Source organism: Andrographis paniculata, unplaced genomic scaffold (genome assembly GCF_009805555.1).
Source record: "Andrographis paniculata isolate CXL003 unplaced genomic scaffold, ASM980555v1 Contig70END, whole genome shotgun sequence".
Taxonomy (NCBI): domain Eukaryota; kingdom Viridiplantae; phylum Streptophyta; class Magnoliopsida; order Lamiales; family Acanthaceae; genus Andrographis; species Andrographis paniculata.
In genome coordinates this window covers 2930082-2947226 of record NW_026137607.1, presented here as the reverse complement: position 1 = coordinate 2947226, position 17145 = coordinate 2930082, and the positions used below count along the sequence as shown (strand labels likewise).

The following is a 17145-nucleotide window of genomic DNA, read 5'->3' as shown; positions in this document are numbered from 1 at the left end:
TCTCAAAGTGTTATGTCCCTTAGCTTAACAATTCGTGACAACAAGGACCTTATAATCACTCCAATATAGGTAATATTGGTATCTCTCTTGCATCCAATGATTCACACAAATTGTTTGAAATCATATCACACTTTGAAAATGTGACAAAATGTGATCTTAACCACTGCGAATGAGGTTTTTCGGCAAAGCAATCTACACATTTGCCATCCAACTGTGGGGTCTCCTTCATAGTATCCTCAAACTCCGGAACAATGGTTTCATTTGCTACCATCCAAATCAATCGTTTGTATGCAAGTCTCTTGAACCCAATACTTTTTACATTGTCATAAAGATATTGTACACAAAAACATTTTTTCCAATCCGAAAAACATCTTTTCCATAGCGGGCACAAGTCCTTTTTGTTTGTTTGATATGAAAGTATATGACTCATCATGTTATATATTTAAATCATCTTTCAGCAACATAAAAAACCATCCTCATGCCTCACATGTCACACTCCCAACAAAAATATAGGCCAAAAAATATAATTCATTAGTAGGATCAATTGTAATCGCAGTTTGCAGTATACCTTGACATAGACTCTTCAAATGACATCCATCGACCCCAATCACAAGTTGACAACCGGACTGAAATCCATGAACGAGCAATTTCAGACATATATAATATTTTTTAAATCATTGTCGCAATTAATAAACTCACCTTCCAACTCCATCAAGATATGTGATCCCATGTTCGATTGCCGCAATGTTTCAGCATAATCCCACAACTTCACATATTGCTTCTCCACATCACCATCAATTATTTAAGTGCTCTCTTCTTTGCCCTATATGCATGTTGATGAGATACATTGCATCTGATATCTTAAGAGACATCCACTCTGATATTTGAAATGTCGATTGATCGCTCATCTTCGAACCATTGATTCTTCAATTACAACATTCAATTGCGCATAAACAAAAATTCTTCTTTTGTCATTTTTTACAAACTATAGAGTCCTTATGGTCTCGATAGCGTGATTCTGAATGGAATCTTTAAACTCTTTTTTCGAACTAAAGATCATCCCAACTGCAAAAGTTGGATTGTACTTGATAGATGGATTGTAAATGGTGTGCGAATCTATGTATTCTATATCTGATCCGGCAATGCTTGTAAGATATTACTCTTGTGAATCGCCCAAATACATCTCATTGTCAGAATTTTGACGTACCACAACTAAAGCTGTAAAATGAGCCGAGCGAACTCGAGTATTGGTTGTTTGAGCTCGACCTAAACATGTTAACAGTACAAGCTCAGCTCGACTCAGATCATTAAGATTTTGAGCCAAAAGAGTGGTTCGAGCTCGACTTGTTAGACTCAAATTCAAGCTTCAACTCGGCTCGTAAGGCTTGAACTCGAGCTCGAGTTCGAGTTCGGATTGAATATACATATTTTTTATACTCACTTCATCTCAATTGAAAGTACCAGTTTTACTATTTTTGTCTTTCCCACTCAAAAGTATCAATTTCCTATTTTAGTAAAAATAATCATACACTAATATCAAAATATCTTTAACTTCTACTTAAATTACAAACATACTACTCCCTCCGTCCCACATAAAGTGTCCATTTTTTTTATTTCCGTCTGTTCCACATAATTTGTCATTTGTTTTTTTCAAAATATAATTATATACTTTAATCACATTTTAAATTTCACAGTTTATAATGTTTTTATTTTAATTAAAATATTTAGTTATCTTAATCTTAATCTATAACTATTTTAGTTATACAAGAATTATTTTTACTAATTATACTTTACTTAAATTCTCGTGTCTACGGTAACCTGGACACTTTTTCTAGGACGGATGGAGTATTATATATACAATTACTTTATACATAAAGTCAAAGGGTAAAAATATCAAAACCTCTTACACACTTCGACTAACTAATAAAATACTTTTATTTTTTTAATCTACTACAAAATCCCAAAATTGTACATTAAAAAGGGACGAAAAGAGTATATAAATTATACTACCTCCGTCCGGCTCTAAGAGTCTCATTTACTTTTTGTGTATTGATTTTTTAATATTAATTATTATATCAAAATGTAGTACAAATCAAGAAAAAAAATTGCAAATATAATGATATTTTTTAATGTTAAGTACAATAACGCAAAAGGTAAATGCGACTCTTAGAGACGGAATAAGAGAGTATATATTTAATTTTATTCATAATTTATTATAACAATATATTCAAATTTTTATTAATAAATATTATTTTATATAAAAATTATATATTATATTAATATAAATAATATAAATATATTATTAATACGAACTTAATTGAGCTATTAACGAGTCTGGTCGAACTTGGCTCGCAAGCTATTCAGTTCATTTAACAGCTTTAACCACAACACATTGATCTTCATTTAATTCATCAATGTCTATTATATTCTCGTATAAAAATTAATCAATCAAATCATCTTCGAGATCCTCAATTGTCATCAAAATAGCAACATAACAGACCTTCACTGTTAGGCAACAATAGTCGACCATGAAACGACTTATTAGTATATTAATAGATCACTTCGAAACAACGCAAACATCACATATCTTGGATCAAATAAAGACTATGTGTTTTCAAGAAGCTACTCCTGCATCCATTTCATTGGATTTTCAAAATCCGATTCTTCTCCTCTTATATCCTCATGGTGTAACTTAAATTTTTTCCTTATTGCATTCTATCATTTGCATCACTTATTTTTACAAATAAAATATTTTTTCACCTACAAAAATAGCATAATATAACAAACAAAATCAAATAATAATATAATTTTTACAATTTATAAAAATAATGCATATACATATCATCTCAAAAGAAATAAAATAGTTATACAAATAAAATAAAAAATTCAAACAAAAGATGTAAAATAAAAATATTGTATTTCTCTTGTATTATAACACACAACCAAAAGGAAGCCAAAAAGTTATAAAATATAACAAACATACTGTGATATAGAATAGAATATATATTTAACACTTTCTTAATTTGCAATGTGGAAAAAAACAAAACTTACAACCTTAGTCGTGAAGAAGGATTGTAGAAGAAAAACAAGAAGAAATGTAAGAGTGAAAAAAAAAAAACACGTTAAATTGGGGAATGAGAGGTCTTTTGTAAAAACACAGAAGAACACACTGTGTAATGTAACACACGATCGTGTTTGAACACAACGGTACCAAATTCAATTGGACTAATACATGGGTATGTAAATGTAAGACACGGCCGTATTTTTTTTTTTTTTTTTTTTGATCGGAAAGACACGGCCATATTTTTATTTTTATTTTTTTTATCGGAAAGACACGGCCGTATTTGATTGCATGAAAGCTGAAGTCAAGTTTCGGTGTACACGGCCATGTTTACGGATACACACAGCTGTTTACATACACCATTTCGGTATGTTGAGATACTTTAGATATTCAATTTTAGATTTAGTAGATTTATATCTAGATTTGATCTTTTTCATAGATTAGATTACTTAGATTTGAGTCTATCTAGTCTGTTTTGTATTGCCTATATATAGGCTCTTTATTTTGATAATCAATAGCACAATTTCATTGTTTTTCCCCAAAATTTCTAACATGGTATCAGAGCCTATTTTTCTCATGCCGTAGATATAACCTACCAACCCGCGTTTCTCCGGGTACATTCAACATGGGATGTACCCAGAGGTCTCCCAATTTTGAAATTTTTTTCTATAGTTTCTAGCCCTTTCTTTTTCTAATTTTGATTTTATCTTGAGTCTTGATTTTGTCTGCGATTGAAGTCATGTCTGTGCATCTGTCTGATTCAATGATCCATCATGTTTCTGATTGCAATAAGAGTCCCGTTATTTCCGATTTTGTGGAGAGTACTCCCGTCGTTTTCTACTCCAGTATAGCGTCATCTCGTTTTCGGCTCCGGTGGAATCATCTCGTTTCCGACTCCGGTGGAGTCATGTCATTTTAGGCTCCAATGGAATCATGTCGTTTTCGGCTCATTTTAAGCTCCGGTGGAGTCCTGTCGTTTTTTACTCCGGTGGAGTCATCTCGTTTTCGGCTCCGGTGGAATCATGTCATTTTCGGCTCCAGTGGAGTCATCTAATTTTCGGCTCCGGTGTAGTCCTATCGTTTTCGGCTCCGGTGGAGTCCTGTCGTTTTCGGCTCCGGTGGAGTCCTGTCGTTTTTTGCTCCGGTGGAGTCATCTCGTTTTTTGCTCCGGTGGAGAGTCATCTCGTTTTTACTCCGGTGGAGAGTCATCTCATTTTTTGCTCTGATGGGTGGAAAGTCGACTGCTAATTTTATTTATGTTTTCTTTTTGCGTTTATATTCAAATTTCTCGTCAAACTCAAGTTGGTTTCTGTTATACCACTTGAGTTTGAAGGGGGATGTTGAGATATTTTAGATATTTAGTTTTAGATTTAGTAGATTTATATCTAGATTTGATCTTTTTCATAGATTAGATTACTTAGATTTGAGTCTATCGAGTCTGTTTTGTATTGCCTATATATAGGCTCCTTATTTTGATGATCAATAACACAATCTCATTATTTTTCACAAAAATTTCTAACACGGTACATGTCCGTAAGAAAGTACACGATCTTGTACAATTGTACACGACCGTGTTATTTGACTGGGTTGTTGTTGACTGTGATACCACATGTATATTTCATTGTATAGGGTCGTGTTTAGTTCAAGTCATCTGTCACGTTGATTCTATTATATTTACGTCAACAATCTCTGTTATTTTATAACGGTGAGACTAAAATTGATTGAAATTATTTATAATTAAGCTAAAATTGATAATTTTTTAATATATATTAGGACTAAAATTGATAGATTTTACTTATATTGGGATTAAAATGATTTTTTTCTCTCATTTAAATATATATTACTATTATATATTTTTTAATATTATTATATTATAAATTAAATTCTTACAAAAAAATACTCATTCCGTCCACTTGAATGTATTCCTCTGTGATTTTGTAGTATATTGACAAATAATAATTTTTTAATAGTTAGTAAAAATGTGTAAAAAATTTTGATGTTTTTATCATTTTACTTTATCTATAAAGTAATTTATATGTAATCGTACATCTGTAATTTAAATAAAATTTAAAATATTTTGGTATTAGTATATTATTATTTTTAGTAAAATAAAAAAAAGAATACTTTAAAATATAACATAAAAATGTAATAAAAATAATAATTTGAATTGGAACAAATAAAATATAATAATAAAAATAATTTGAAATAAAAAAAAATGGATATAAATATGTGTAATAAAAGTAAATTGTCGTATTGTATGTTAATAAAAATATATCTATATAAAAATACTCTCTCCGTCCCAATACAATAGTCTTGTTTACCATTTTTGTCCGTCTCAAAACAATAGTCTTGTTTATATAAATAATCACATCACCATAAAACTACCCCTACGTTTTCATTTTTATTACACAATTGTCATTATTTTTTATATTAATACACTTACAAGGATAAAAGAGTCTTTTGTCCATATTTTTATCAACTGTCAATATAATATAATATTCCTTAAATCTCTTGTTCAATCCAACTAAGATTATATTTATGGGACAGAAGGAATAATATTTTATTTATTGCGTAAAGTTTTGCATTAAATTAAAACATAAATAAAACTCTTTCTTTAATCCAACAAATTTTGTATTTTATTTGTTGAGTGAGACGCAGCAGTGGGAAATTTAGGGGCACATAAGAACTCTTGAATAGAAATGGAAGAAGTACACAACTTGAATATATAAAAATTGTATGGATGCATTTAATCCAACAAGGTGGAGTGTTATGTAATGATTACATTACTCAATATATATATATATTATATGATAGTCTTGTATCTGAATATGGAGTAGAAAATTTATAATCACAGCACCACACTTTCATACCCTCTCGGCTCAATTCCCCAATGCCCTCTATTTTCATTAATTGCTTATACATATAATCTATATACATTTATATTTATATACATACATATATTAATATTCCTACACAAACATATACATAGCCGTATACCTATATATATATTTATATACTTACCAAATAATATTATATTATATTATATAACATAATAAAAGTAAATTGTTGTATGGTATGTTAATAAAAACATATATATATATATATAAAATAATATTTTATTTATTGCATAAAATTTTGTATTAAGTTTAAAACATAAATAAAACACTTTCTTTATCCAATTATATAATTTATTCTAATAATAATAACAATAATAATAGTAGTAGTAGGAATCTTCGATGAGTTCAACACGGTGCTTAACCTTAATGGGTAAGAAAAAGCCAAGAACATGAATCGAATCAAAATCGAAGCGGTCCTTCCTTGGACGGAATCACTCATTCACTCACAGATGAACAGCAACCTTTTCCCTGCAATCCTACTCGCACAAACATTAACGCTGCTGCTCTTGCTCCCAATAATCCCATCCATGGCCGCCCCCCCTTCATCTGGTTCCTCTTCATCTGAACCCAAAGTTCACATCATCTATACTGAACGTCCCGAAGGCGTGGAGCCGGAAGCCTACCATATCCGGACCCTCACCTCTGTTCTTGGCAGGTCGGTTGCTACTGCTTCTTTATTTCGTGCCAAAATGTTCTGATCTATCTACAGCGCATAAAGACATCTAGGTTTCACATATATGAAATTTCTCTGCTCGGTTTGAGATTGATTAGATGCTTTGATTATGAGTTTTGAATTTTGTTAGGAATTGCTTGAATTCTACGCGAGGATCAAAGTGGAGACCTTAGCTCTGTTGTTTAACATTTTTTGTTTCTTGTTTTTTTTGGGTGGTGAAAAAGCGAGGATGCTGCAAAGGAGGCTCTGTTGTACAGCTACAAGCATGCTGCAAGTGGATTTTCTGCTAAGCTGACTGCCGACCAGGTCTCTCAGATTTCGAGTAAGTTTTAATGTGATTGATTTACTAGTTTAGAATTGCTTGACCACCATCACAAGTGCTTTAGAATTGTGTATATCTGTTAAATGGAATCACTTCCTCTTTTGTGAAAACTCTCCATGAATCTGGGAATGGACAAATTTCCAATTTTCTGTATTTCTCATATCAAATTCAATTTCATTGGTAATAAATAATATTGCCCCAGGATTTGGGAAATCCATTTTTTGTGTTTTTGTTGATGAAATACGTGCTTACCAAGGTTCTCCTGATTTGTAGGTCTGTTTCTTGTAGTATTTATGATGTTTCTGAAATCATATCATACATCTAGTAGGAATGTAATATTATCTGAAATATATTCTGTTGTTTTGGGATCTGCCTGTGACTTGCACTGTTTTTTTTATGATGAGATTATTGTTTGGTCTAATGAATTGATTAGGTCCATTGCATCTCATGTCTGTGGTTCTCTTGTTTGTGATTGAGCAGAGCTACTTTTGCATATGAGATTTTTCGGTGTTCCATACTGATAGATGAATAATATATGCTATGCTGCAGAACAACCGGGTGTTCTTCAGGTTGTCCCGAGCCAAACTGTCCAGCTGCATTCTGGACAGGGGATGAAGCAAGTCTAAATGACCAGTGGAATGAATGCTGCTATGTGCTAATAAAATCATGTTCTTCATTTCGTGAGACGAGACTATATGCTGTTTAGTATAGTAGGCGTGAGATCGAAACATGTTTAAATAAAACAAAATAAGATGGGATTGAGTCGACTACAATGTATTGCACTGCTGAATATGTAATGAAGTTTGCTACTTTGTACTATGTCTGTAAATAGCCATCTCAATTGTCTCACTTGTTGTTGTGTTTCAGGATCAAAAAAGGGAACAAGCTAAAACATGGCAAAGGAATTGGATTGCATTCATACATTGTCTCAAGAATCATAAATAAAGTAGGATTGGAAAATATGTTACTACTATAATTAGATCATCTCAAAAGCAGTGAGTTAAGCCTCACCACAAACAAAAAACAGTTGCCTTTGCCACAAATTTCTTTCCCTCTTTCCCATTCTGATGCACATCCAACACAACACAGACAAAACTAAGATCCCGTTTTTCAAAAAGTCAGGATCAGATTGAAATTCAAGAAAACAAAAACAGGAGGATGAAGAGATCTCTGGGATCAGGCTCCAAGATCACACATAATGTTCTTCCTTACCAAACCCCAAGACTCAGGGATCACTACACTTTAGGCAAGAAACTAGGCCAAGGCCAGTTTGGGACAACATACCAATGCAAAGAGAAGGCCACAGGGATAGAATACGCGTGCAAATCCATCCCCAAGCGCAAGCTTCTGTGCAAGGAAGATTACGAGGACGTGTGGAGGGAGATTCAGATAATGCACCATTTGTCCGAGCATCCCACTGTGGTGAGGATCAAAGGGACTTACGAAGACAACCTTTTCGTGCATTTGGTCATGGAGTTATGCGCTGGAGGCGAGCTCTTCGACAGAATTATACAGAGGGGCCATTACACAGAGAGGAAGGCAGCCCAGCTCATGAAAACCATTGCCGGCGTTGTCGAAGCCTGCCATTCTTTAGGTGTCATGCATAGGGATTTCAAGCCGGAGAATTTCCTTTTCGATACCCCCGATGAGGACGCCAAGCTTAAGGCCACAGATTTTGGATTGTCTGTTTTCTACAAGCCTGGTATGTCTCATATTCCTATCGATCTTTCGGTCTTGAATTTGCATCTAGGATCCATTGCAATGTTTTTGCTTGATTTGGTTTGCTGATCCTATTGTGGGATTGGGAATGAGCAAGAACCTTTTTGGGCAGGGCAATATCTGTCTGAGGTTGTTGGAAGTCCATACTATGTTGCCCCTGAAGTATTGCATAAGCATTATGGTCCTGAAGCTGATGTATGGAGTGCAGGGGTTATTCTTTACATATTACTGTCAGGGGTGCCTCCCTTTTGGGCAGGTGAGTGAGTGAGTGAATCATCAAGTCAACTCATCCTTACAACAAAGAAAGAAACAAGAAAGAATTTCAGACAGTGAAATTTTGTAAGTTGTCTGAATCTGCAGAGACAGATAATGGGATATTCAAGCAGATATTGAATGGCAAGGTAGACTTGGTTTCAGAACCATGGCCTCAAATTTCAGACAGTGCAAAGGATTTGGTAAGGAAGATGCTCGAAAGGGATCCAAAAAAGCGAATATCTGCGCATCAAGTGTTATGTGAGTGTGTTATAATTATTGTTCATACGCACCTCGTCCATTCGTGTTAATTATCTGCCGGCTGGTGTTGATCGCCTGGTTAATAGGCCATCCTTGGATTGTGGATGACAATGTTGCACCGGACAAGCCTCTCGGATCCGCTGTTCTTTCACGGCTAAAGCAATTTTCTGCAATGAACAAGCTTAAGAAGATGGCTCTGCGTGTAAGTTAGTTCGAAGTAACATACTTGGATTGCAGTGCTGATTAGAGCATCATCATCATCATTGTTGTTGTCATCATCCTTGTACAGGTCATTGCTGAAAGACTGTCGGAAGAAGAAATCGGGGGATTAAGACAGTTGTTCAAAATGATAGATACAGACAACAGTGGAACCATAACATTTGAGGAGCTAGAAAAAGGCCTGAGAAAAGTGGGATCAGAAATGATGGAAGCAGACATCATGGCGCTTATGGCTGCGGTATTTCGAAAACAATAACAATAACAATCATAATATTCTTTAAGTGCATCCACAATGATCACAACTGAACTGAATAGCCTAACCTCACCAACAAGAAAATGGTGGGAATGACAGGATGATTTTCCTGCAGGCCGATGTGGACAACAGTGGAACTATAGACTACGGCGAATTCCTGGCTGCTACTTTACATCTGAATAAAATGGAGAGGGAGGAGAACTTACTGGCTGCCTTTGCTTTCTTCGACAAGGATGGCAGTGGCTACATCACCATAGATGAGCTCCAACAGGCCTGCAAAGATTTCGGGCTGGCAGATGCTCATCTTGAAGACATGATTAAAGAAATCGACACAGATAATGTAAGCAGGCAAATAAATAAATATGACTATATACATGTATGGAAAGGAATTACTTACACAGGCCAAGTCTTGGTGAGGCTAAAAACAACTGACTGCTACTGACAGGACGGGAGAATAGACTATGGAGAATTTGCTACAATGATGAGGAAGGGGAATCAAGGGCTGGGGGCCAGAACCATGAGAGGGAACTTGAATTTTAACTTAGCAGATGCCCTGGAAGGTAAGAAAGTAGCAGGGGAAGGGGAAACAGACAGCTAAACAATCCAAGCACCATTTTTCATATTCATATACACAGATTCTACAAGCTTTGCTACACTACTGCAATCATCTCTGCCTCAAGAACAACTAGAATTTGTCACTAGTCTCTCTCAATCATGCAACACCACATCAATTTGTAATTATTTATACATAATACTACATATTTATAAGATTTTTTGCTTTCTTAGATCCTAATATGCTCATACATTGTAACTCAATCAATGCTCAACAGCTCATGAGGATAATGGTTTACAGCCTACGAATGAATTGCATAAAATCCAAAATCAACGCAACTATTTCTTCGCGCAAGAATTCACATAATATCTGCTATGGAGAGAGAGAGAGAGAGAGAGAGATTGAGCATTATACAGATGTATTTGTTCCATGACAAGTTAGATTTCAGTGTCATATCCTCTTATGTAGATGGAGTTCAACCTGTGTACTCTTAACTGATTCCGATGGATATTTATAGTATTACGTAGCGCAATTTTGAATTTGGAATCAATACAAATTTAAATTCAAGATTTCTGTAAGGATATGAGTTAGATATATCAGGAGAACAATATAGAAGGGTATGACTAGCGCAATTGTATTGCTTATAAATCTACTCCAAGCAAACGAGCTGGGATGACTGACTCCCGTTCCATCCCTTCCTTGATCATGGCAGATAGGGCGCCACCGTCTCAGAAAAGATGGGAGAAGCTCTCTACTCATATACTCGCTTCCTCTTCAATAGGGTCGGAACTAATAAAAGAGACCCAATGAGGAAAAGTATGGAAAGTGTCTTGAGATCGTATAGATCTTTTACAGATCTCAGATCGCCAAGTGCAAGCCCAGCCTGCAGGATATAAAGAAAAGTTCAACAACCATGTTAGGTGCACAGGACAGGACAACAAAGGAAACAAAGAAATGGTCATATATGAAGCCGAGAACGTCTTACTCTAACAGTAATGTAAGAGGCTGGAACAAGACCAATAACAGTTGCCAGAAAAAATATATGAAATGGTATATCCACGATTGGCGATGCCAAATTGATAAACAGGTTTGGCAATGTTGGGGTCACCCTCAAAAAGAGCATGTAGTTGAGCAGCTTCTCCCTCCTCTTTGCCACCTGAAACCAGTAAAAACAAATCCCTTGAATGTATCAAATCAATTTTAGGAGAACTTGGATAAATATGTATACACACACAAAGGATTTTTAACTTTTTTTTTTTTAAAGGGAGGAAAGATACCTCTGCCTGGAAAAATCTTAGTTTTTCAGGCCACATCCAGTTAACAATTGGCCTGCCAATCAGTTTGGACAAAAAATAGCATGATGATGCACCTGCTGTGGCATTAAAGACAACCAAGAAAAGACCTCTGACCACACCAAAAAGTGCTCCTGCTAGCAAGGACATGAAAATTGTTCCAGGAATCATGAATGTCTGCATAAATATGTAAGTTGAGCAGTAGCCCAGAATGAACTTTGCAGGGTACAATGCAGCATATGTTGCAAAATGGTCCCTGGAGCATATTCAAAAGATCATAATCAGAAAAAAGAGGTTGCAGATACTTCTTTATTTCATTTAATTCCCCAACAAATATTTAGAAGGTAAGATTCCAAGCTCAGAACTAAGATTAGCATTCAAGAAAAAAGAACCTATAATTCGAAGAAGAAACTACCAATACATCAATTCAAAACCGATAACTTCCAACTCTCAAGGGGAACACTAGCAGAACAAAGTAATGTCAATGATTCCATACAACTTGGCACCATAAAACAAAACTCTGCAATAAGTATATACACTATCCATAAGCCAAAAATTCCCTATAATGCATCCATACAATTGAACAGGGCCACCGATCCTGTATTATCCATTACAAGCAATATCTATACAAAGAGAAGGATAATGCACAGAACTTTTCTAACTGCAGAATTCGTAAAAAAGGGCACATTGACTCATATAACCTTGAATATAATAAATTAGGTGAAGGGAACAATTCACCTATTATCATATTAGAGATGGACAAAATAAGACAGCTCATCATTGCTCTGAGTTAGAAGCTAATACCATTTCATCTTAGCCGCAGAGATACAAGCGTGGAACACAAGCTTATTTATCTTCAGATAACAATTGAGAGGAAAAACAGTAATCCCAAAACTAACCTTTGCAGGAAAATAAAAATCAACAATAACAAAGATGAACTTAGAATGTGCATACACAGACAAATCAAGCAATAAGCAATTCCCATCAAGAAACAATAATTCAACTTATGAATAGAACATCAAGAACTAAACATCATATAAATTGAAAGAATGCAGATACTTCAATTAAGAATTCGAGAAAACAGTAATTAAAGCAAAAGCTTGTAAGCAATGGAAGAAGTGCATACTTGAGCAGGCGCAGATCGGCGAGCGTGCGGGGGACTTTGAGCATCTCATACTCGGAGGCGGGCATGGTCAGGTAAATGCACAAAAGCCCCGTGGAGAATACCAAAAACACCGCCAGAGCCGCCGCGAATTCCCATCGCGAGAGAGGAAATCTCTCCGCTTTAGACTTCTTCCCGGAGGGAGAGTCGCCGCTCTTCTCCTCATCCCTATTAGAGTGCCAGCCACCGGGTTCCACCACCACGATCCGCGGCGCCGCCATAGTAGGGTTCGCAGCGTGAAAACAAGTAGGATTTCAAAGTTAATAATTACGATTGGAAGGAAGGAGGAGGCATTCAAATCGGTTCTCGGGTTTCGGTCATTGCACCTTCAGCCGCTGCCCCGCACTCGAAATTATGTATCTACCTTATCAGCATTGAAGATAAGGAAGGGGCCAAGAAGAGAAGAGATGAGATGGCAATGAATGTAACGCGAAAATCAAGAAAATTCCCGACACGCAAAAGAATTGAAATTTGCGAGGAGAGGAGGGAGAGAGATCCGGGGTCGGTGTTCTGCGAGATCTGAAATTCGAACTTTGAGCTGAGGAAATAAATAGAGGTATTGAATTGAATTGAATGAAATCAATGGGGATTTGAATGTATGATGGAATGAAATTGCCCAATTCCTCCTTCTAATATCCTCCTCCTCGCATATGTGAAGAGACCAAAATTAGGAATATGCGAAGAATATCAAAACCCTAGAGAGAGAGAGAGAGAGAGAGAGAGAGAGGGGGAGAGAAAAATTGCAAAGTTGTAGAGAGGGGGGGCGACGAGTTTAGACGAGGCTCTCATCTGGTTAGGTACGGTGCTTTTCTCATCTCGTCTCGACCCCAAAAGTCAACGGGGCGTAAAAGTCGCCGTTGCAGTAGTTGTCGTATTGGATATGGTAATGACACTATCTAATGTATGTTTTGTTTAAGGACGGCAACGGACGGGTTCCGAATGGGTTTTGCATATCCCGGATCCGTCCTAGTTACTAGAAAATATTAGTTCAGTATGATTCTAAAGTCTTATTTAAAGTATCTATTACTACATTATTTTTGCTTAGTTATTTTTTTTTATATTTCTCATCTACATCATATTTATCTCAATATTTAAATTATTTTTTTTATCACTTTCAACACATTAATATTACTAATTTATATGACACATACTAATTCCTTTTTAGTTTCAAGAAAATCACTTTTGGTTCTTTTCACTACCTTTTCTGTTTATTTTTGTTGAATTATGTCTTTAAGTTTACAAGAAGCTCCAACAACATTAAATAAAAATGAAATCTATTAAAAAAGCTTGCAATATAAATATTTTTTCTAGCCAATGAAACAATAAATAACTACAACTGATTTTTTTTTATAATCAAAGCTTTTAACTCATTAATTCTCCATTCATATGACTTGCCCCATCAAAGCCTCAAATCTCTATTAAACTCAAACCTCAATAAGAAAGCACATTATGGACACTATTTTTCAAACACAAAGCAGATGAGACATAAACAACGCAAATAAACCTCTATTTCACATTCCCACAAGAATCGACAAATCGAACAACAACAACCATTTATTCTTTCCCAGATATGTCCCTAGGTTCATCAACCATCAATGAGAAATAATAATCTTTCAACTCTTCAATTATTTTATGCACTATCTCTTCTGCAAAACATTAAACAATGTCCTTTTGGAAGTTAAGGAGAAATCACTTGGCAATTCTTTAGAATTTTTTAAAACAACATTACGAACAATTTCATTTTGGTCAATGGTATATTTAAGTATCTTCAAAAAATTTCTCGATTTTAAGAATTCATAATTTCATCATGATCATGAAAAGACAATCCTTAGTGCAACAAAAATTTACAAAAATCAATTGAAGCAAAAGTTAAATTCGATATTCATTTCTCACAATATATGATTGACTATGATGAGCAATGCAATAGATTGTTCTTATATCATTAAATCATTGCTCTTCTTCACTAATATATTATGAACACTATTAACAATACCAACATAGACATCTAACCTCTTTTTTTTTTTTTTTCCTTTTATTCCAAGTACAAAATCCGTCATTCACAAAAGTCCCTCCACCACTTTTACTATTAATTTGATTTCTAAACAAATAGCAACACAAACAAAAGAATTTATCTTCTTTGACACTATACTCTAAACAATTAGCATATTTATCAAACTAATCTGGATTGAAACAGTGCAATTTACCTCAGATAATTTTTTTAAGTAAGTTATGACATTGCGGTTGACAAAGACTCTTTAATAAATAAGCTTTTCTAATTGTATCAACTTGGTTGGGATTATATTCAAATATATTTTTTATTTATGTGGGATTTAAAGGGAGGCTATCACGTTAACAAAATCTTTAGCAGTTGAGTAATATGAATGGATTAAGAGGCAGGAGTGTCATCTATTAAATCAACACTAATTTTCTTCCGATATTTTTCAATTAAAATATTACTCCATCATTTAGACTAATTTTAAATTAAAAATATACATAAATAACAAAGTATATTTCAAATTAATTCAAAATTTATTAGAAAAACTAGCAAATAACAAGCCAAATAGAGAGTGATACAATCTAAAGTTTCAAATAAAGCAACCTCAAGCCAAAAAACCTCGATCAAATCGACACATAAATCATCTTGCGCTTGGCCTTTGCTCGTCGTTAGAATAGAAAATAATAGAGAAAAATAAAAGTGGAAATGATTAGGATGTGTTCTTTTTGTTTTATTTTTTTTATACATATTTTTCCCAAAAAAATAATATATTATATACCTTCATTATTTTTATATTACCTGCCTAATTCCCTATAGCTCACATAAAAATATCAATTTCACAAAACAAATACTCCCTTAGAGTTTGGATAGAGAAGAAAATAAATATATCATTTTGTTAATTAAGTTTTTTAAAAAATCAAAATGGCTTATGAAATTGTTGATAGAACTTGTTTTCTTATATTTTAAAATAAAATAAATAATATATAAATATTTAAGCGGTCCCAAATACTAATTTATTAAATTCTTATTTATCTAATTGGTTGATATAGATTTATATTTAAAATTTAATTTTTTATTTTATTGATAGTTTAGGTTTAGAAATTATATTTAATATATTAATAAATTTGGATAATTTATAAAAATTATTTTTCATAACTAAAATTTGTTAGAAAAAGCAGATAAATTAAAGTTTGTTATAATGATATTGAGATAAATTGGACTCTATTCCTATGTGAAGAATAAGTTCAAATTATAGAAAGTCTATATAATCAAATATTTATTTATTATTTATTTTATCACGATTGGAGAGATAAACCAAATAATCAAGCCAAAATCGTCCAAAAAAAAAAATCAGAATGACATTTCCGCCCAACATTGTGCATGCTCGTGATTCATTGTTTTTCAATCCAATGGTGGGATTTTAGATCAGGTTTCTGTAATTTGACCAAAAGTTTACAGAACGTGACAAATATTTTAAGTTTGCTTCTTAATCTTGGTTCTTCTTAAATTGGTGGTTTCCGTATGTTGATCAAGTGGTGATTGAAGCATGTTTATATGTGATTGGGCTTATTGCTTATGATCCTTTTCAAATTTCATGGAACATATTCGTTCCATGTATCACAACTTCATTGGTATATCGTAGATCCTTCTAAATTTTATCTTTAAATGAACTAAAGTTGAATGAGGATTTTTCAAATGAAGAAAAATCTTTTGGGATCATAAATACAAAAGTTTGGACCACGAGGAACATGGATATTCATATGGTACCGGTAGTGTAGTCCCAATATGGAGCAGAAGAAGCCATGTGGAAAGTAGAATAAAAGATGTTTAAATTATGCTCATAGGTTTTTAGTTAAGTAATGTTCTACGTTCGAATTTAGATTTTAGGAACAAAATCTTTTTAAGGGAGGTCAATTGTAATGTCTTGTATTTTGAAATATATAAGATAATAGGGTAAACTGTTTTTTTAGTCCCTGTAATTGGACTCCCTTATTATTTTAGTCCCGTAAGTGGAGTCTGTTGTAAACTAGTCTCATAAGTGAAAAAATTTCGTTGTTTTAGTCCTCCGGCGCCGGAGACGCCCGCGTGGCTCGCCGGAGGTGACGTGTCCGCCAGGTCAGCGACACCTGGCAGACACGTGGATTTTTTTTTTTAATTTTTTAAATTTTTTTTAAAACTTATTTTCATTTATTTTTAATTTTTTTATTTGGTCCAATTAAAAAAATTAAAAAAAATGAATTCACGTGTCTGCCAAGTGTTGCTGGCGGGACACTTGGCGGACATGTCACCTCCGGCGAGCCACGCGGGCGTCTCCAGCACCGGAGGACTAAAACAACGAAAATTTTTCACTTATGGTACTAGTTTGCGACAGGCTCCACTTACGGGATTAAAATGATAAGGGGTCCAGCTACGGGACTAAAAAACAGTTTACCCAATATAATATTATTATATCAAATAAATATTTTTATAATTTTAATAAAAACAA

At 34.0% G+C, this 17145-nt stretch overlaps 3 protein-coding genes and 1 long non-coding RNA gene across 7 annotated transcripts; 2 read left to right on the top strand and 2 right to left on the bottom strand.

The window, feature by feature from the left end:
* Positions 1-6309: 6309 nt before the first annotated feature.
* Positions 6310-7772, top strand: LOC127264331 (subtilisin-like protease SBT3.15). The gene is made up of 3 exons (XM_051293808.1): positions 6310-6613; positions 6856-6953; positions 7503-7772. Exons 1-3 carry the CDS (start codon positions 6348-6350, stop codon positions 7577-7579), a joined length of 441 nt encoding a protein of 146 aa, XP_051149765.1. The 5' UTR covers positions 6310-6347; the 3' UTR covers positions 7580-7772.
* Positions 7773-8111: 339 nt separating this feature from the next.
* Positions 8112-10255, top strand: LOC127264329 (calcium-dependent protein kinase 11-like). 2 transcript variants are annotated; one of them, XM_051293804.1, is made up of 7 exons: positions 8112-8655; positions 8785-8928; positions 9033-9185; positions 9272-9387; positions 9475-9642; positions 9773-9997; positions 10103-10255. In XM_051293804.1, the coding sequence occupies exons 1-7, from the start codon at positions 8112-8114 to the stop codon at positions 10253-10255; spliced, it is 1503 nt and encodes a 500-aa protein (XP_051149761.1). The 2 variants fall into 2 exon arrangements, with proteins under 2 accessions (XP_051149761.1, XP_051149762.1); XM_051293805.1 differs by lacking the exon at positions 10103-10255 and having other exon boundaries at positions 9738-9894.
* On the bottom strand, positions 8853-10170 carry LOC127264332 (uncharacterized). 3 transcript variants are annotated; one of them, XR_007841661.1, is made up of 5 exons: positions 10055-10170; positions 9864-9930; positions 9412-9489; positions 9218-9352; positions 8853-8963 (listed from the first exon to the last, which is right to left on the bottom strand). It is a non-coding gene; the product is annotated as an uncharacterized LOC127264332 (long non-coding RNA). The 3 variants fall into 3 exon arrangements; XR_007841660.1 differs by having other exon boundaries at positions 9218-9489; XR_007841662.1 differs by lacking the exons at positions 9864-9930; positions 10055-10170 and adding an exon at positions 9726-9805 and having other exon boundaries at positions 9218-9489.
* A 338-nt stretch (positions 10256-10593) lies between the features above and the next one.
* LOC127264330 (uncharacterized membrane protein At4g09580) lies at positions 10594-13459 on the bottom strand. Its single transcript, XM_051293807.1, has 4 exons — positions 12629-13459; positions 11488-11758; positions 11196-11366; positions 10594-11093 (listed from the first exon to the last, which is right to left on the bottom strand). Exons 1-4 carry the CDS (start codon positions 12883-12885, stop codon positions 10962-10964), a joined length of 831 nt encoding a protein of 276 aa, XP_051149764.1. The 5' UTR covers positions 12886-13459; the 3' UTR covers positions 10594-10961.
* Positions 13460-17145: the final 3686 nt, after the last annotated feature.